The 21,493-nt window shown below is 39.6% G+C and overlaps 1 protein-coding gene across 2 annotated transcripts in view; it reads left to right on the forward strand.

Moving 5' to 3' along the window:
- PEX6 (peroxisomal biogenesis factor 6) overlaps positions 1-21,493 on the forward strand; it is a 369,373-nt gene that overhangs the window by 196,726 nt on the left and 151,154 nt on the right. For both annotated transcript variants that reach the window (XR_004538689.1, XM_033936158.1), the window contains exon 9: positions 4,219-4,295. Coding sequence is in view for 1 of the 2 variants with exons in the window: in XM_033936158.1 (XP_033792049.1) it covers positions 4,219-4,295 (77 nt within the window). In the remaining variant the exon portion in view is untranslated. The remainder of the gene's footprint in view (positions 1-4,218; positions 4,296-21,493) is intronic.

Consider the following 21,493-nt stretch of genomic DNA (forward strand, 5'->3'; position numbering starts at 1 on the left):
AGGAACCGGTGTGGCTCACTAGCGGTGAAAGAAGCAATCAGAGACAAGAAGCTTTCTTTTAAAGTATGGAAAAGGTAAAAAATGGATGAAAACTGGAAAAAGCACAAGCAACATCAACGCAGGTGCCATAAGGCGGTAAGAGGGGCCAAAAGGGACTACAAGGAAAAAATAGCCAAGGAGGCAAAAACTTCAAGCTGTTCTTTTGATACATTAAGGGGAAACGACCCACGAAGGAAGCGGTGGGGCCATTGGACGACCATGGAATAAAGGGAGTGCTAAAAGAGGACAAAGCCATTGCCGACAAACTGAACATGTTTTGTGCGTCTGTGTTTACAGAAGAGGATATACGCAACATACCGGAAGCTGACAGGCTATACCTAGGAAACGAAGACGGGAAACTGACGGGGTTGACGGTCAGTCTAGAAGAGGTATGCAGGCAGATTGACAGGCTTAAAAATGACAAATCCCCTGGACCAGATGGCATCCATCCGAGGGTAATCAAGAAACTGAAAGGGGTTATAGCTGAATTGCTTCAATTAATAACCAATCTGTTGATCAAATCGGGAAGGATTCCAGAAGACTGGAAAATGGCAAATGTTATGCCGATGTTCAAGAAAGGTTCGAGGGGAGATCCGGGAAACAACAGGCCGTTGAGTCTGACTTCGGTACTGGGAAAAATGGTAGAGGCGCTGATAAAGGACCGCATCATTGACCACCTTGACTGACACAATCTGATGAGGACCAGCCAGCATGGTTTCAGCAAAGATCTTCCTTGACAAACTTGCTGCACTTCTTCAAGGGAGTTAACAGGCAATTAGACAAAGGTGACCTGGTTGACATTGTATATCTGGATTTTCAGAAGGCGTTCGACAAGGTTCTACATGAACGACTATGTCGAAAAATTGCGAGCCATGGGATTGAGGGTGAAATACTCATGTGGATTAAAAACTGGTTGGCAGATAGAAAATAGACAGTGGGGGTAAATGGACAATACTCGGACTGGAAAAGCGTCACCAGTGGAGTGCCACAGGGTTCGGTGCTTGGGCCTGTGCTCTTCAACATATTTATAAACGACCTGGAAATTGGAATGATGAGCGAGGTGATTAAATTTGCAGATGATACGAAGTTATTCAGAGTAGTGAAGACGCAGGAGGATTGCGAAGACCTGCAACAGGACATAAACACATTCGAGAAATGGGCCGCAACATGGCAAATGAGGTTTAACATAGATAAATGTAAGATGATACATGTTGGTAACAAAAATCTTATACATGAATACAGGATGTCTTATGCGGTACTCGGAGAGACCCCCCAGGAAAGAGACTTGGAAGTACTAGTCAACAAGTCCATGAAGCCATCCGCGCAATGTGTGGCGGTGGCGAAAAGGGCAAACAGAATAAGAACATAAGAATTGCCGCTGCTGAGTCAGACCAGTGGCCCATCATGCCCAGCAGTCCGCTCACGCGGCGGCCCTCTGGTCAAAGACTAGCACCCTAACCGAGACTAGCCCTACCAGCGCCCGTTCTTGTTCAGCAGGAACTTGTCTAACTTTGTCTTGAATCCATGGAGGGTGTTTTCCCCTATAACAGCTTCCGGAAGAGCGTTCCAGCTTTCTACCACTCTCTGGGTGAAGAAGAACTTCCTTACGTTTGTACGGAATCTAAGGAAGGTCTTCTTCACCAAAGAGTGGTAGAAAGCTGGAACGCTCTTCCGGAGGCTGTTATAGGGGAAAACAGACTTAGTAGATAAAGACAGGTTGTTCACCCTCTCCAAGGTAGGGAGAACGAGAGGGCACTCTCTAAAGTTAAAAGGGAATAGATTCCGTACAAATGTAAGGAAGTTCTTTTTCACCTAGAGAGTGGTGGAAAACTGGAACACTCTTCCGGAGGCTGTCGTAGGGGAAAACCCTAACCCTAACCCTCCAGGGATTCAAGACAAAGTTAGACAAGATCCTGCTAGACCAGAACATACGCAGGTAAGGCTAGACTCAGTTAGGGCTCAGGTCCTTGACCTAGGGGCCACTGCAGGAGCAGACTGCTGGGCACGATGGACCACTGGTCTGACCCAGCAGCGGCAATTCTTATATTCTTATGTACAATGAACAAAAGCATTGTGCACTTGATTTAACAAAACTTTACTTTCAGTTAATCACCAACTCTCTCTATACCCAGATGTAATAGGTAGAAATGAAAATGAAGAAAAGAGAATAAGATGATACCTTTCTACTGGACTAACTTAATACATTCTCTCATTAGCTTTGGAAGGGAATACCACCTTCAGACCAGAAATGAACAAATGTGGGCAAATATCAGAAAATTTAAGGGAAACATAAGTGCATTCCAATGACCATCTCACAGGGAACATTTGGGGTGGGAGGTGGGGATGAGAAACGAAGAGATAAGTGGATGATTAGGGGAGTCTCTTCAAACTGCCATCCAGTAGTTGAGAAACAAGGCCAGAACCCTGAGAATTGCAAGGATGGATGAAAATCAAATATGTGATGTAATAATGCATCATACCATGTACTATAAGTTTATCTTGTTGGGCATCCTTGATGGACCGATCATTTGCTGTCATGTATTGTGTTAGTATGTTACTGCAATTCAGGCAGAAGGCGCATTTTCTGACAGTACCACAGCATGTGAAACGTCAGGGAGAGTTTGACAGTGGTGCTGAAGACAGCCATTTTGCTTTATTGTACTGAGAAATGTTAGTGACACAGACTTTATGAACAGACAAAAATCAAGAGAATGGAAATTGCTGAAGACTGCATTTATCTTAATCACACAGCAGGAGGAGTGTTTGGGTTTTGACCAGTCACTTGTGACCCGGATTGGCCACCATGAAGATGGGCTACTGGGCTCGATGGACCATTGGTCTGACCCAGTAAGGCTTTTATGTTCTTAATCAGATTGATGGTGACTAGCCAGGATGCCAAAGTTCCCCATTTCTTCAGTCAGTGGAAAGATCAAAAGACACAGCAGGGTTACATGCTTTACTTCAAAGCTGACCTTCAGCAGATATTTCATATGTATTTTTCTCTTTTGCCTCTTGCGAGTAAGGAAGGTAGCATCTCAGCCACAGCAGCTACACATCCGGAAAATTTGGGCACTTTGAGGGGGCGTAACCTTTAGTGCATCACAAGGAGAGCTCATTAGAATGGTAATGAGCTCTTTGTAATGCATTTACACAGGGTTTTCAGTGGCTGCTATTATGATCGGTTGCAGCCATGAGAATCCTTTAGGTGAGCTTTCCTTGGCAGTGTGGCTGCTTTAGCGACTCTCACTGCCATGAAAAGCTTTTGTGCATTGTGGCCTGAGTGGAGTGGAAAGGGCAGATGTGAATCACTTGTTTACTCTTTCCAAAAATACTAGGACTAGGGGGCATGTGATGAAGCTACTAAGTAGTAGATTTAAAACAAACGGAGAAAATATTTATTTACACAATATTTAATTAAACTCTGGAATTTGTTGCTAGAGAATGTGGTGAAATCTGTTAACTTAGCAGGGTTTATAAATGGTTTGGGTAATTTCCTACAAGAGTCTTCCATGGGCCATTACTGAGATGGCTTGGGGAAATCCACTGCTTATTGTTAGGATAAGCAGCATAGAATCAGTTTTGCTACTTGGGATCTAGCTAGGGACTTGGGACCTGTGTTGGCCACTGTTGGAAACAGGATACTTGGCTTGATGGACCTTCGATCTGTCCCAATATGGCAAGTCTTATGTTGATGCTAACTTGTTTCCTTGCTTTCTTAGAGAAGATTTTGTTATCTCCCATTTGGATATATTTGTATTTTGGTTTGGTTTGGTTTAGTTTTTGATATACTGCCATTCATACCATCAGGCATATGAAAGCAGTTTACAATAGAAAGAAAACCAATATAAAGAGAGAAAAAAATATATTCTTCCTTTCAAGCTCATTTTCTTTCACCTCTGTTACAGATAAACTCTTGAGCTCTAATCTAAGTCTTCCCTCTGTCTTCCCCTGCACATTCTGTGGTTAGTACAGTAACCTGAGAATCTAATGAACTGGGTTCATTCCCACTTGTGCCACTCACTTAACCCTCCATTGCCCCGCTTTGATTGAATATCAAGTCTTGTTCCCCTTCCTTTTCTGTTCTCCAGTGAGAAGCATCTGTGATTTCTTTTGCTGTTATATTGTCTTGTGTCTTCTCAGGGTAAGGATGTTAAATACCTACACCTTCTGCATTTACAGGGCTTTGTCTTGGGGGATCTTTGTGCTTTGCTTTCTTACACTGGTCGAGCTGCCTGTACCCGTCTCCAGAACGCCTGGTAAGAATTTTATAAAGGCTTCCAGTCAGAGCTAGCATTATGTATGATCTCATAGTTCAAATTTAGAACCAGGACTGTGTTTTTAAATACTTCTCTAAGCCTTCTACAGTTTTTCCTGACATATCTGTGTAACATTGTAAAATATAGTATATTCAAACAGCTAAAAATATAAATTAAAGCAAAGTATTTCAGCAAATTTAATTATCTCGCTATTCCAATCTCTAGATCATAGATAAATATGTTAAAAAGCAGCAGTCCCAGCACAGACTCCTGGAGAACCCCACTATTTACTCTTCTCCATTGAGTACATAATAGTACATTACCTCCTATCCCATAACTTCCTTTTTTTAATTTGCATTTATAATTATTGTACAAGCGATATATTTTTGACAGAAAAGCACATCATAGCAAAATTGATGAAGTCAGAAATAAACATATAGGAGCTGTTTCTGCAATCGGGTGTCCCAATTGTAGGTGGCAGTAGGTGTCCTACTGCTGTCTGGCAGCCAGACAGGACACACATTTTAAAAAACCCAAAAAACTCCCCGAGGGAATCTAGGGAGATATGTAGGGATACTTAAACTTGCCCAAGGCAGAGCTTTTTGATTTATAAGTTCTCCAGCTAACCAGGAAAAGGGCATTATTTTGGTAGGATTTTTCTGTCCTTTCTTTTTTTCTTCCAGGTGTAAGTACTTCTGCACAATAAAACAGGGGAAGCAATTCCACAAAATCAAACAGGCAAGAGCAAAGTGGAAATGACCAATCAGATTGGTGCACAAAAAAGTGTCTTTCAACTCATCTGATAAATCCAATGGTCTTTATTAATCCAAATTAGCTCATAAATCCAAAGCAACTCAACGACTCGACATGATCATGTTTCGGCCACCTGGCCTGCATCAGGAGTCTACGAATTACATAATATCACCAAAGCTGCTGCTCAGGTTACAACTTCTGTCTCTGTATAGACAGAAAATGTTACCCAGGCAGAAGGAGTGGTTCCATGTACAAACTATCTTCAGCTTAAATCCCTCATGAAGTAAGTAAAAGAACCTAGAGAGGATGTGACAAGTCTGAGAAGCATCCATGAGAATAAGAGGTACATTGATGAAATGGTTCATGAGGCATCAAAGATTTCCAGCAGTGGGGAAGAAGAGGCTCTGATGAGGGAAGACACCTGGACTTGGATTATGGAACCCTGCAAGATTGGTACTGTGATTCCCCCCCACCCTTGAACTGAAGAACCGGTATGCTGTCCTGGAAGTGGAGGAGATGAAAGCATCCCAAGGAGAGGAAGGACCAAAGCTTGAAATCCGAAAAATTACTGGATCCATGACCACTAGGAGGTGTAAGGTAGTGGTAGTTGGCAATTCCTTTCTGAGGGGTACAGAAGCATCCATCTGCAGACCAGACATGATGTCACGAGATGTATGCTGTTTGTCTGGTGCCAAAATCCAAGATGTTACGGAGAGCTTCCCGAGACTCATCCAGCCTGATGACTACTATCCGATGCTGCTCATCCACATTTGCACCAACAATACTGCCAGGTACCCCTGCAAACGTGTCAAAAGTGACTTTGTGGCTCTGGGAGATAAGGTGAAGCAGTCAGGTACACAGGTGGTATTCTCGTCCATCTTCCCTGCCAAGGAAGGGTAAAGGCCAGGGCAGAGAAGCTCGCATCCTGGAAATTAATGCGTGGCTACGTGGCTGGTGTCATCGAGTGCGTTTTGGCTTCCTGGACCATGGAATGATTTTCCAAGGTCTGCTGAGCAGGGATGGTGTGCATCTATCAAAGAAGAGAAGAAGTGTCTTTGGCGGCAGCTGGCTAATCTACTGAAGAGGGCTTTAAACTAGAAGTGATGGGGCAGGGTCATCAAAGCTCCCGGGTGAGTATAAGCCCTCAAGTAAGTAAATCACTGACTACCTCTACATAAATGGGAAAAGGGGGCAATGTCTGGAAAGCAGTATATACTAATGTTTGAAGTATGGGAAACAAGATTCTGGACATAGAAGCTGTGATGGAAGAAGAGGAGTTGGATATAGTGGCGATCACGGAGACATGGTTCACGGAGAACCATGATTGGGATGTATTTATATCGGTATATAATCTTTTCAGGAGTGACAGGCTAGGAAGAAAAGGAGGGGGAGCCACACAATTGCAGGATCTGCAGATCAATTTGGAAAGAGGGAGTGGTGAATATATTTACATTGGTTAAAAAAGGGGAAGTCTTACTAATAGGTGATTTTAACATGCTAGATGTTGATTGCAGTATTCCTATTGTGGGGTCTTCTAGAAGTAGGGAGGTTCTGGATTCTCTACAAGCAGAAGAGCGACTAAAATGGTTAAGAGGCTGGAGGAATTGCCGTACAGTGAGAGATTAGAAAAACTGGGTCTCTTCTCCCTTGAAAAGAGGAGGCTGAGAGGGGACATGATCGAAACATTCAAGATAATGAAGGGAATAGACTTAGTAGATAAAGACAGGTTGTTCACCCTCTCCAAGGTAAAGAGAATGAGAGGGCACTCTCTAAAGTTAAAAGGGGATAGATTCCATACAAATGTAAGGAAGTTCTTTTATACCCAGAGAGTGGTGGAAAACTGGAACGCTCTTCCGGAGGCTGTCATAGAGGAAAACACCCTCCTGGGTTTCAAGACATAGTTGGACAAGTTCCTGCTGAACCAGAACGTACGCAGGTAAGGCTAGTCTCAGGGCACTGGTCTTTGACCTAAGGGTCGCTGCGTGAGCGGACTGCTGGGTACAATGGACCACTGGTCTGACCCAGCAGCAGCAGTTCTTAAGTTCTTAGAACTGTTTCAGCAATTGGTAATGGAATTCACATGGGATGGGGTCATACTGGACTTAGTGCTTACAAAAGGGGACAGTGTTTCTGAAGTTACAGTGGATGATCAGCTGGCATCCAGTGCTCACTGTAGTAGCTAAGAAGGTAAGGAATAAGAGGTTAGCTTTCATAAACTACAAAAGATTGCAGAAAGAGAAAGACAGGCAAAAATATCTGGAAATGTTAAGAGAGGCTGGTCATGTTGTCAGGAAAGCAAAGATGCAAATGGAAGAAAAAATAGCTCACACGGTAAAAGGGTGAGACGAGATATTTTTTAGATATATTAGTGATAGGAAGAAGTGCAAAAGTGGCATTTTGAGACTCAAAGGTGAAGAGGAGAAATAAGTAAAAGCTGATAAAGAAAAGGCCGAATTGCTTAAATATTTCTGTTCTGTGTTCACGGCTGAAGTGCTGGAAGCGGAACCATAGAAGACAGACGTGAATAGGGATGGAGGAGTAATAGACCCTGATCGATTTTCAGAGGGTTGTTTTCGTGAGGAGCTAGCTAAAATAAAGGTAGACAAAGTGATGGGGCCGGATGGTGTACATCTAAGGGCACTGAAGGAACTTAGGGAAGTTCTGGTAGCTCCGCTGACTGACCTTTTCAACGAGTCTCTAGAGTTGGTAGTGGTACCGGAGGACTGCAGAAGGGCGGATGTGGTCCATCTCCACGAAAAAAGTGGAAGTAAGGAAGAAGAAGAGAATTACAGGCTTGTAAGTCTGACCTCTGTGGTAAGCAAATTAATGGAAATACTTTTAAAACAGAGAATTGTGAAGTTTCTGGAATCCTGTGTATTACAGGACTGGAGGCAACATGGATTCACTAGAGGTAGGTTTTGTCAAACAAATCTGATCAATTTCTTTGACTGGGTGACCAGAGAATTGGTAGAGGATGTGCGCTAGATATGGTGTATTTAGATTTTAGCAAAGCCTTTGACAGTGTTCCACATAGACGTCTAATAAATAAACTGAGTACCCTCGGGATGGGTCCCAAAGTGACAGGCTGGGTCAAGAACTAGTTGAGTGGAAGACGACAGATGGTAATGATCAATGGAGATTGCTCTGAGGAAAGGGATGTGTGCCTCAAGATTCTGTTCTTGGGCCTGTTCTTTTTAACATTTTTATAAACAATATTGCTGAAGGGTTGTCGGGTAAGATTTGCCTCTTTGCTGATGATGCCAAAATCTGCAATTGAGTAAACACCGCCAGATGGTGTGAGTAACATGAAGAAAGACCTGGCAAAGCTTGAAGAATGGTCTGAAATTTAGCAGCTAAAATTTAATGCTAAGAAATGCAAGGTCATTCTTTTGGGCTGCAAAATCCCGAGGGAACGGTATAGTTCAGAGGGTGAAGAACTTATTTTTATTTTATTTATTTATTCCATTTTCTATACTGTTCTCTCAGGGGAGCTCAGAACGGTTTATATGCATTTATTCAGGTACTCAAGCATTTTTTCCTGTCTGTCCCAGCGGGCTCACAATCTATCTAATGTACCTGGGGCAATGAGGGGATTAAGTGACTTGCCCAGGGTCACAAGGAGCAGCGTGGGTTTGAACCCACAACCCCACGGTGCTGAGGTTGTAGCTTTAACCACTGCGCCACACTCTCCCCTTATGTGCACGATGGAAGAGCGGAACTTGGGTGTGATTGTATGTGATTATCTTAAGGTGGCAAACAGGTTCATAGACAAAAACGCTGAAGACAAAGGCGCGCGCTGACAACTGAGCGCAAAATGGAAGCGTGCACCGAAGAAAAAGAGTGTTTTTAGAGACTCCAATGGGGGGTTTTGTTGGGGAACCCCTCCCCCACTTTACTTAATACAGATTGCGGCGGCGTTGTGAGGGGTTTGGGGGGTTGTAACCCCCCTCATTATACTGGAAACTTAACTGTTTCCCTGTTTTTTAGGGAAAATATGACACAAGTAATTCCACCAAAATGTATAATTAAGATTAGTATAATTCTTCCAGTTATTATTAATATGCTGAATAGCGACTCCCGTCATTATCATTAAAAGTTTGTTGTTATGTGCTGATAGTTGACTTTTTTTTCTCATGGACATACCAAACAGAACAGTCTCATAGGATAAAGCAACATGGTTTTCTAATAAGCAATTTATTTGAGACCAAATTGAATTCCAAAAGTTCATAATGCAGGGACAATGAAAAAGTAGATGATCTAAAGTCCCCGCTTCTAGATTACAGTGCCAACATCTATTAGACTTAGAGCTATCCAACTTCTGTAAACGAACTGGGGTCCAAAAAGCTCTGTGCAACAAAAAGAACCAAGTTTGTCTCATAGATGTTGACGCTGTACATCTCATTCTCCAAGACCAAATTCGTGGCCATTGAGAAGCAGAAATTTGATGCTTAATCTCTATGCTCCAAATGTCTCTAATTCTGATCAATCAAACCACATTCCAACAGCAAAATGTTCAAACTTTAAAATTCCAGTATTACAAGAGATTGAATCTCTGTTTCCTCAAATGAATCTAAAAAGTTCTCGATTAGAATTAATTCCACCATTTTTTTTGAAAAAATTCCTCTCACATTTCGGTCCTTTTATACTATCCATCATCCAAAACAGTTTAATTACGTCTACAGTCCCATCTCAATGGAAGTATACATCTATTACTCCTATTGTTAAAAATTACAAAATCAGTATCAATGAGTTATCTAACTACCGTCCGATATCCAATATACCATTTCTTGCCAAAATTACAGAAAAACTAGTATTCAACCAGCTTTCGGATTTTTTTGAAAAAACAAACGCGTTACATCCACATCAAACAATCGACCACGAACTACTTCTACATCGACTTGAAGAAAAAGGAATAACCGGGAATGTCTTAAATTGGTTCAAATCCTATTTCAACAACCGAACTTAATCCGTTAGATTTAACAATGAAGAATCTTCTATTTTTACCTCAACTTTTGGAATCCCTCAAGGATCCATTCTGTCTCCCCTACTATTTAACATTTTTTTATCACCACTCCTAGAAATTTGTCAGGCAACAGGTTTCATCCCTTTTTCATACGCGGATGATATCCAATTGATTCACCCTGTAGATCCCGAAAGCGACACTGACATCTTCTCTATTAATCAAAAATTAGAGTTAATACATAACTGGTTGAACTCAAACAAACTAGCTCTGAATATTAACAAAACAAAATCCATTCTATTTAAATGGAAAAAAGATATTTCACTCATAAAACCTTTTCTTATTAATAATATACCTATCAGCACGGAACCTACGGTTAAAATTCTTGGAGTGCTATTCGATAATAACTTATCCTATCATGAACATATCTCTTCCATTGTTAAACATTGTTTCTACAAACTTCGACAGATAAGATCAATCTCCAAATTTCTCTATCCTTCATCTTTAAAGATTTTAATCCATTCATTCATCATAACTAAAATAGACTACTGTAACGCCCTTTTTCTAAATATCAGCCAAAAAGAAAAAAGAAGACTGCAAATCATTCAGAACACGGCCATAAAGTTAATCTACAATGCAAAAAAATTCGATCACGTCACCCCATTATTAATTGACGCGCATTGGTTACCAGTTAACCATAGGATCCTCTACAAGCTGATGTTCCTAATTTTTAAGACCCTCACATTCAGCGAACCACAATTTATTTTAAAATCACTTATCCCATACACACCCCAAAGATCTTTGCGCTCATCTAATCAAAACTTATTAACTGTGCCATCATTAAAAGTCATCGGAACAAGAAGAGCTGAAATGTTTACTGTCGCAGGGCCACAATGGTGGAACTCCCTTCCCCATTACATCAGAATTGAAAGTGATATCCTAACATTTAAAAAGCTTTTAAAATCTTATTTATTTAAGGACGCCTTTGATTTATAATTTAACTAAAGGATGCCTTTAATCAATTTTTATGCAAGAAAACTTCAAAAATTTTACCCTACCTTTCGTTCTTTCCTGGTTTTTTGTTTTTTTCTTCTCACACATTGTAACTTTACCCTCCTTCCCTATCTTTCATGTGAGTCTTAATTGATTTTATTGTAATTAGGTTAAAGTTTCTATATTATATTATTATGTACATCGCCTAGAATTTCGAAATAGGCGATTCATCAAATGTGAAATAAAACTTGAAACTTGAAGACCAGTTTTTGGTTTTTTATTAAGAAATCCAGATAATAATTTATACCACTGTGCGGCTTGGTGTCCCAGGAAGTCTGCCTGGAAGCATAGGAACTCCAAACTATATTGACTATTAAGAGTTTTCCATTCAGGGAACACCACCTGAATAGCCTGCTTCAATTGCAACCATTTAAAACTTTGTTATTTATTAAGACCAAATCTTCTTTGCAATTGTGAAAAATCCAGCAGTTTACCTTCTGAAATAACATCATTTAAAGTTCTTATGCCAGCAATAATCCAGTCCTTCTATACGACTTGATATCCGCCAATTTGAATCTTGGAGTTTATCCATAAAGATTGATTCATTGATTTTTTTATTGGAATAGATGTTAAATTACTAATGTATCTCAATGTTTTCCATGTATCAACCAAAATTCTGTTCTGTTTATATCTCCTAGGCATTTTAATACTGACAACATGAACTAGATTTAAAGGAAACAGAAGACGCCACACAAATATAACCAATCCGGAGCATTATCAAAGAGTTCTGGGAGGATCCAATACATACCCTGGCGTAAAATATAGGCTTGATGATATCTATAAAAATTTGGAAATTTTACCCCACCCTCCTCAATTGGCTTTTGTAGAGATACTAAAGCAATTCTAGGTCTTTTACCCAGCCAAGCAAATTTAGTAAGAATACCATTAAGTTTTTTATAAAAGGACCCCTGAAAAAAAATCGGTATCATACTCATTTGATAACAAACTACAGGCAAGATCATCATTTTAATAGTTTGGACTCTCCCCCACCAAGAAAGATGTAAAGGGTTCCATTGCTCACACATTTCTTGTACTTTTTTTAATAAAAGTTTTTCATTCTCTTTTAATATGTCTTACAGAGTATTTTTTATCATGATACCTATATATTTTAATCCATCCTCTTTCCATATAAATGAGAAGGAATCAAATAACCCTTTATTACAATGTACATTAAGAGGAAGAATTTCTGACTAACTCCAATTTATTTTATAACCTGAAAACTTTCCAAAAGTATCAATCAATTCTAATAAGCATGGAATGGTAGTTTCTGGATTTCTCAAATAAAGCAGAATATCATCTGCATATGCCGAAACGTTGTATTCTCTATCAGAGAAGAGAATACCCTGTATCCCCTTTGCTTGTTGAATAGCTAATAACAAGGGTTCTAATACAATATCAAAAAGCAAAGGAGACAGAGGACAACCCTGCCTAACCCCCCTCTTCAAAGTAAAACGATCAGAGAAATTATTATTAATATACAATCTTGCAGAAGGGGAGCTATACAAAGTTTAAATCATTTGTATAAATTACGAACCTATACCGAATCTATACCGAACCATACCAATGCCTGATACATGAAAGACCATTCCACTCGATCAAAAGCTTTTTCTGCATCTAAAGATATAGAAAAAACAGGATCAATGATCTCTTTGGATAAATTTAACATATGAAAGGCCAATCTAGTATTGTTCGAAGAATGTCTCTTTGCAATGAATCCAGTTTGATGCATATCAATAATAAAGGGGAGAGCCTTGGCCAAGCGTAAAGCCAATATCTTAGCCAAAAGTTTACCATCAACATTAATTAATGAAATAGGCCTGTAGTTTGAAACCAAAGTGGGATCTCTGTTTGGCTTTGGCAAGACAATTGTTAATGATTCAGCCATAGTACCTGTAATACATCTCTTAGATAATTGGGACTGAAATAAATTTAGCAAATGAGGTAATAGGGAATTTTGAAATGATTTATAAAATTCTACTGTATAACCATCACCACCTGGAGCGGATCCAACTCTAAGAGACTTCAACGCTGTTTCTAATTCTTTTAGTGATATAGGTTCATCTAAACTCCTTTTTATATGATCAGGAACCTTCGGACCAATAATTAAATTCAAAAATTCTAAGCCATCCTTCTCCCTACCATCATAAGATTCAGAAGAGTATAGATCTTTATAAAATTTTAAAAATTTACTTAAAATATTACCAATTTGGTTATGCATAACTCCTTTCTCATCTTTTATTGCAATAATTTTTGTTCTTCTCTTCTTTGCTTTAAGGTAATTTGCCAATAACCTACCTGCCTTATTTGAACCTCCATAATACAAAATTTGTTGAGAAAAAAGATCTTTCCTTATCAATTTTGAAGCTAATTCATTATATTTACCTTTTGCCTTTAAAAGATCTTGTAAAGTACCATGTTCCCACTTATTAATCAATTTAGATTCCAAAATTTTAATTTTTTTCCAAATTAGAATATTGATTCTTAATTTGTTTTCTAATATAAGCAGAGTATGAAATAATTTTCCCTCTTATAGTAGCCTTAAAAGCATCCCAAACATTTTCCATAGAAATTTCATCTGATAAATTATACTGAAAAAATTCAGTAATTTTTATTTGCAATTCATCCCAAAATTTTGTATCCACAAGCAATGTATTATCAAATCTCCAAATAGGCCTACTATACTCTTGCTGATCTATTTGAAGTTCAATCCATATACCCGCATGATCAGATAATATAATTGGGTCTATAGAAGCTTTAATCACTTGTTGAACTAATAGAGATGAAATAAGAATATAATAATAATAACTTTATTCTTATATACCGCCAACAATCTTGCGACTTCTAGGCGGTTCACAACGAAGAGAAACTGTACAGACAGCGACTTACAGAGTATAGCTGAGAACATCTGATAGTAACAACAGTGATTATAATAGCAACAGTTTATATACTGCAGGACCGTGAAGTTCCGTGCGATTTACAATGAATTAGAGAAATTCCATAAATGGAGCAATCATAGTTAGAGATCAGAGGTTAACAGTTTACAAGATCAGATCTAGGTGGGATTACGAAGGGGGCTATTGTCCTGAATCGTTACCTAGGTATTTCGAGAACAGGAATGTTTTTAGGTGTTTTCTAAATTCACCATAGTTGTTTGTGTGTGTAATTAATTTTTCTAAGTCTTTGCCCCATAAGGCTGCTTGATACGATAGAAGTTGTTGATGGTATCTCTTATATTTGCATCCTCTAGCCGGTGGGGAAACGAATTTCAGGTGTGTTCTTCTCTCATGTCTGTTGGTTGAGAATGAGAAGAGGTCTGTTATGTATTTAGGGGCTAGGCCAGATAATACCTTGAAGCAGAGACATCCCAACTTGAACTTCGTACGTGCCTCCATTGGCAGCCAGTGCAGGAGTCGGTAGGAAGGGGTTATGTGATCGGACTTCTGCAGCCCGAAAATCAACCTGACTGCTGCAGAAAAAAGACTTATGAACCTGTGAACAAAAAGAAAATTCCTGATCATTAAAATGAAGAATACGCCAAATATCTTTTAAATCACATGAATGTACCAAATTATCCAACCCTAATGATTTTATATTTCTACAAGGCTTTTTATCCAATAATGGATCTATAACACAGTTCTTCAACCGCCGGTCCGCGGACTGGTGTCAGTCCGCAAAAAAATGTTGCCGGTCCGCGAAGGATTCAGGTCCCCAGCCACAGCAAAAAGTGCTGGCGTCAGCTGACGTGCAACTTCCTGTTGCCGTCGCTATGCCGACACTCCTGCCTTCCACCTCCTACTCCTGCCGTGTATGTCTCCGCACCCTCAGACAAGCAGGGGCAGCTTTGTGTGCTTTTAACTTCAGCACACAGCTGTCCCTAAGCAGTATTTTAGCCGCGGTTTCATGAGGCAGCCTCGGGGCCTTTGATAGGCCGGCCCACATTGCATCATCAAAGCCTACCAAAGGCCCCGAGGCTGCCTTATGAAACCGCGGCTAAAATACTGCTTAGGGGCAGCTGTGTGCCGAAGTTAAAAGCACACAGAGCTGCCGCTAGCCTACAAAGAGGAAACATTTGCTGGAGAGGGAAGGAAGGAAGGGTGTAGGGGTGCTCCTGGACAAGGGAGGGGAAAGGGCTACTGCTGACAGGGGAGAAGGGAAAGGGAAGGGACGAGAGTTACTGTTGGATAAGAGGAGGAGGAAAGGGAGAAGGGGTACTCCTGGACAAGGGAGGGGAAGGGGCTACTGCTGACAGGGGAGAAGGGGAAGGGATGAGAATTACTGTTGGATAAGAGGAGGAGGAAAGGGAGAAGGAGTACTCCTGGACAAGGGAGGGGAAGGGGCTACTGTTGACAGGGGAGAAGGGGAAGGGAAGGGACGAGAGTTACTGTTGGATAAGAGAAGGAGGAAAGGGAGAAAGGGTACTCCTGGACAAGGGAGGGGAAAGGGCTACTGCTGACAGGGGAGAAGGGGAAGGAATGAGAATTACTGTTGGATAAGAGGAGGAGGAAAGGGAGAAGGGGTACTCCTGGACAAGGGAGGGGAAGGGGCTACTGCTGACAGGGGAGAAGGGGAAGGGAAGGGACGAGAGTTACTGTTGGATAAGAGAAGGAGGAAAGGGAGAAAGGGTACTCCTGGACAAGGGAGGGGAAGGGGTTACTGCTGACAGGGGAGAAGGGGAAGGGATGAGAATTACTGTTGGATAAGGGGAGGAAGAAAGGGAGAAGGTACTGCTGGACAGGGGAGGAGGAACATTGGAAGGAAACAGCTGGCAGGGAGATTAGAGGAGGGGAAGGAGTCAGGATGGAATGGAGAGATCAGATGAGGGAAAGGGGAGAGACAGAGGAATGACAAAGTAGAAAGAGATTGATGCTGGGAAGGGGATCAGATGAAAAATAAGGAAAGAGGGACAAAGATGCTAGATCTGGTGTAGGAGAGAGGGGCATAGAAAGAACGCAGATACCATATGGAAGGGGGAGGGGTAGAGGGCAGACAGTGGATGGAAGAGGCAGACGCTGGACGGAAGAGAGTGAAAAGAAGATGAAAGCAGAAACCAGAGACGACAAAAGGTAGAAAAAAATAATTTTATTTCTATCTTGTGATTAGAATATATCAGATTTAAAATATGTATCCTGCTAGAGCTGATTTTAGACATAACTGGGGAGTGCAAAGCCAGGCAGTACGTCTTTAGCTTCCAGCTGGCTTAGGGCTCTCTCTGACCAGGAGGCAGTTGCCCTAATTCCACTCCCCTAACACTATTCCTGCCATGTGTGACTGTGGTATTCTGTTAGCATGATATTTGTGTAGCATTCTGTAATAATTTGGCTTATTCAGTTTTCTTGATAGTAGAGGGGATATATGTGAAGGGGAGGGGAGACGGGGGTTTTGTTGTTCCTTGCCCTGTATTATTTATATTTATAAAATGACAATTGTACAGAATATTGTTTCTTTTTATACTTTAATAAAATATGTTCAATATAAAATCATAACTATTTGAGGCTTGTGTGGATGGGATCAGATGGTTAATGGGACCAAGCTCGCGGGGATGGGGCGGTAATGGGGTTTTAAAAAATTTCAGTCTTATTAATTTGCCGGTCCACAAAATAATTATTTTATTTCCGCCGGTCCATAGGTGTAAAAAGGGGTTGAAGAACACTGATCTATAACAGTGTTAAAATTTCCACAACTAATTTAGAAGCAGCCAGTGGGAGAAATTACTGTTGTAATGATTTAAAAAAACTCTTTTTGATTCAAATTAGGGTCATACACATTGAACAAGGCCAGGGCATTATTTCCCAAACTCATTTCTACATGCACCCATCTTCCCTTTGGATCAGAACCTATTAATTTAAAATTAGCTGTACATTTTTTATTAATAAGGATAGCTACTCCTGCTTTTTTCCCAACTGCTGGGGTGAAAAAACAATGCTTCACCCAACCTCCTTCCAATTTCTTTGATTCTATAATAGACAGGTGAGTCTCTTGAATATAGTAAATATCCGCATTCTGCTTTTTCAAAAAAAACTAATGTTTTCTTTCTTTTAATCTGATGATTGAGGCCATTTACATTCAGAGAGAAAATTTTAACATCCATGCTTAAATTTTAAACTAAATAAACTTTTCAAGAAAGAATACAAAATTCCCAAAATTGATAAATAGGCATCATTTTCCTTTTTTATACGACTATGAATCTTAACTATACCCCTTTTTTCCCAATCCTCCCTATCCCCCCCATCAAATAGTGAAAACTTAGAAACGCACATTTGATATCAGGTGATAGAAAAAAAAAACTACCCAAGCATATAACTAAGCAGAATAGAACATTATAATAAGCCTCCAAAAGTATAAGTAGGTTAAAGATAAAATACTTTCCCTACTAACAAAATAATTAATAAGAATTCATTAGCATTAAGAATCAAATTAACAAAAAATGTAAACCATTTGACTAAAAAAGAACTTAAATGATTAAAATAAAATCATATGTCCCTTGAAGTATTATATAATGTCTCAATTAATTAGATCCCCCATATAGTTTCATATTAATCAATAACATAAAATAATGTAATCACTTTTCCAAGAAATATAATCAACCTTAAAAATGATCAAGTATTTTAATATATCAAAATAAAACTTCCTCAATTAAATCCCCATAACTATAGACTATTAATTAACCATAATATGAATTGCAAATTAATTTCCACCCCATCTGCAATCATTATAAACTTAAATAAATAAATATGATCTGAAGTCATCTTTTAAATTCATAAAATGAATCAGATAATGCCCTGTAACCCTGAATCAAAATATGCTCATAAAACAAAAGGTAAAGATTCATAAGAGAATAAAACACACAATTCACAAGTTATTATATTATCAAAATTCAACTAAAGTCCCCAAAAGCCGTGCAGTTAATAAGCTAACTAAATATTTATCAGCATACGATCCCTCCAGCAACCTTCCTTCCAGTTCAAACAAATAATGCTCAGTCATTTAAAACTCTTTATTTCTTCTATCATAGAAATTTCTTCCATGTTTAAACTTTAACCCGGAAGAACAATATCAGATAGAGGAAGAAACCATTAACAAAAATCCACCCTCACAAAATCTTTGACAAAAAAAAAAAACAAAACCACCCCATAAAAGAAGCATATGTTACTAATAACATAGGTCCAGGCCACAGGCTGCCTAACAAAGAGAAGTTCACTTTTGACTTGTATCAGGAAACTGTACCATTAAAATTCAGTCCCCAGAAGTTGAAAAAAAAAATCGATGTGTGTAGACCCCTCACACTTAGACTGTTCCTATGCACACACACACACACTGCATTTCGAAGAGGAATTTCTGGATCCAAGAAAGAAAGTAAGAATAACACTTGAATTTTCCATATATGTTATTTTAAAATAGATCCAATATTGTATCCATGTGAAAACAGATGAATCCTTTTAGTATTTAGTGGTTCTCAAACTTCCTACGCTCTCGCTCCTACACTGTCAACACAAATGGCACCATGTCTGTTCCTTGGACACCATCTTGCGGTGTCCCTCAGGGATCACCCCTATCCCCTATTCTCTTTAACATCTATATGTCCTCCCTGAAACTCCTCCAATTATCCCTCCTTGAAACAATCTACACATACGCTGATGACATCCTTGTCCTCCTTGAGACAGACCAGAACCTCACCAACCTCCACGAGAACATTACAGCTTGCATAATTAGACTCCATTCCTGGTCCTTCTCGGTACAGATGAAATTGAATGAATCAAAAACAAAATTACTCTGGCTCGGCCCAAAATTAGAACACCTGCCCACCCTCATCGCACTACCCTCAGGCGCTGCACTGCAGCTTGAGTTCTCAAGCAAGGTCCTTGGCATCGTTATCGATTCTTCTCTCTCCCTCAATGACCACTTCAACTCCTTGGCTAAATCATGCTTTTTCAGCCTCCACATGCTGAGAAAAGTAAGATCCTATTTTCGCCAACAACATTTCGCCGTCCTTGTCTAATCCATCATCCTCTCCAAATTAGACTACTGCAATGCCATCTACTTAAGCCTATCAAAAAAAAGTCTTCAAAGACTCCAGCTAATCCAGAATACTGCAGCCAAGTTGATCTTTGCAAAACGCAAGTCTGACCATGTCTCCCCACTCCTAGCCAAACTTCACTGGCTCCCAGTGATTTCCAGAATCCATTTTAAATGCTCCTGCCTGGCTTTTAAGATCATTCACGGCATCCTTCCTCCCTTAATCCCACTATCTTATAACTCCTCGAGTCCTGACTCTACCAGACCTGCCCAAAGGTATAAATTATCCTTCCCCTCTCTACACGGTATTCGCTATGCAGGCAAACTGGGAAAATCCCTTCTCTTCAGAATCACAGGTCTTTGGAACAACCTTACTACCCCGCTGCGGAACCTGGGCTCCCTCCAATTATTCTGCAAGCAACTGAAAACCTGGCTTTTCACTAAAATGTATTTCTATCCCCCCTTACTCTTCTCTTCTATATATAAGTTCATGTAAACCTTTTTTTTCCCTTCTTTTCCTATATTTTAAGTTCTTGTAAACCGTGCCGAGCTCCACAACATCCGTGGAGATGATGCGATATATAAACTTAAGGTTTAGTTTAGTTTAGTATTTATTAACATTTCTTTGCCAGTACAAATGTAAAAATCCTTAGCAAATAGAATTTAGAAGTCCAAGTCCACCAGCTAATTTGCATAACTCCACGGAACTCCATTTGAAGAATTCTAAAAAGAATTTATTTTCCAATGCATTGTACCGAAGGCAGTTATTTCAGTTGAATACAAAATAAAATTCAATCTTACAACCGAATCAATTCCTCATATAACATTTACTGCCATGAAAAACTAAAACTAAAAGTCAAACAAAAAGAAAACATTTTAACACAGATCCATACTTCCCTCCTATGATACCATCGGTTGCTTACACGAGTCCAGAAATTTTTTTAACTTGTCCGGATCCTCAAAGCTTAATGTTTAGTTTGCATAAGTTACCCTCATTATAGCAGGATAAAGCAATCCATATTTAACGCCAAGGTGTCTCATTTGGGGTCTTAATTCAAGTAACTTTTTCCTTTTTTTCAGCGGTGGATTTTGCGAAATCTGGCACAGTGTGAATTTTTGAGTCTTGGCACTTCAGATTTCTGTTTTCTTTTGCCAACCTAATTATTTCCATTACCTGCTGATGCCTCAAAAGTTTAAATATTAACGGACGTGGTCTCAGATCCCTGCCAGTTCTTCTTGTAGGGATCCTATGAGCCCTCTCAAATTCTAGTGGATATTTTGATTTGAGAGGCAGAATTTTAGGGAGAAATTGCTCGAGGAAAGAAATAGCATCATTATTTTCAACTCCCTCCGGGAGCTCAATAATTCTCAAATTGTTCCGTTTCCCCCTATTAATGCAGTCCTCCAGATCCTTAGAAAGAGCATCCACTTTATTCCTATATACTTTATCTTTTTTTATTTCCATTTCGTTTGTTGCCATCCTTTTTTCCAAGTGATCCATTTTAAGTTCAAACTGTTCCATACGTGCTGTTATGTTCCTTACTTCCTCTTTCACCTCTTTCAATTTTTGAGAATTGTCAGAAACAATATATGTAATAATCTGCAGCTTAGCAAAGATATCACTATTATCATCCCTAGGCAATGGCACCTTAGAAGGAGTCATCAGTTCAATCTTGGACCTTTTAGCATTCCCCACTCCTGCAGCAGCCACTTCATTTTTTGCCTGTTTGCTAGAAGCCATACTAAGATATGAATTCCAAAAATTCTTGAAAAATGAAATGAAATTAGCGGCTTAAAATTGCTTTCAAATGCTTGTAAATGCAGAGCTCAGTCTTCACCCGACCATCTAGTTGCACTCCTAAGCCATGCCCCCTTTTTCAACCGTTCTTAATCTGTATCATGGGCAAGAAAACTTCACTACTTCTCAAAATGCAATCTTTCAAAATGGGAACATATTTCACCACTGTGCACAGGGAACAGGAAAAAGAACCTTAAGGAAGGTTTCATTTATCTTCATAGCTGTTGATAAAGGCCAGGATCGCCAGGATCATTGGGTTGCTGTCTGCATATGAAATTAAGTTGAGGCTTTTTCTCCACTTTACTTAAATGGTTTTTCAATGGGTATTTCCACCACTTGGCTAATAACATTTTTGGAGTAATTAATTTATAGATTATTGTTATTAGTATTGTTCTAGCGAAATTTAAATACCTACATGGCATAAATGTGCATGAGGCAAGTCTCTTTCAACTGAAAGGAAACTCCAGAGTGAGAGGAGATGGGATGAAGTTAAGAGACGATAGGCTCAGGAGTAATCTAAGGAAATAAATTTTTTACAGAAAGGGTGGTAGATGCTGCGATTCGGTTGTTAGGCCATGCACATATTTGTAATCATGTGACTCCTTTGTATTTGAAATTCCA

Source organism: Geotrypetes seraphini, chromosome 3 (genome assembly GCF_902459505.1).
Source record: "Geotrypetes seraphini chromosome 3, aGeoSer1.1, whole genome shotgun sequence".
Lineage (NCBI taxonomy): Eukaryota > Metazoa > Chordata > Amphibia > Gymnophiona > Dermophiidae > Geotrypetes > Geotrypetes seraphini.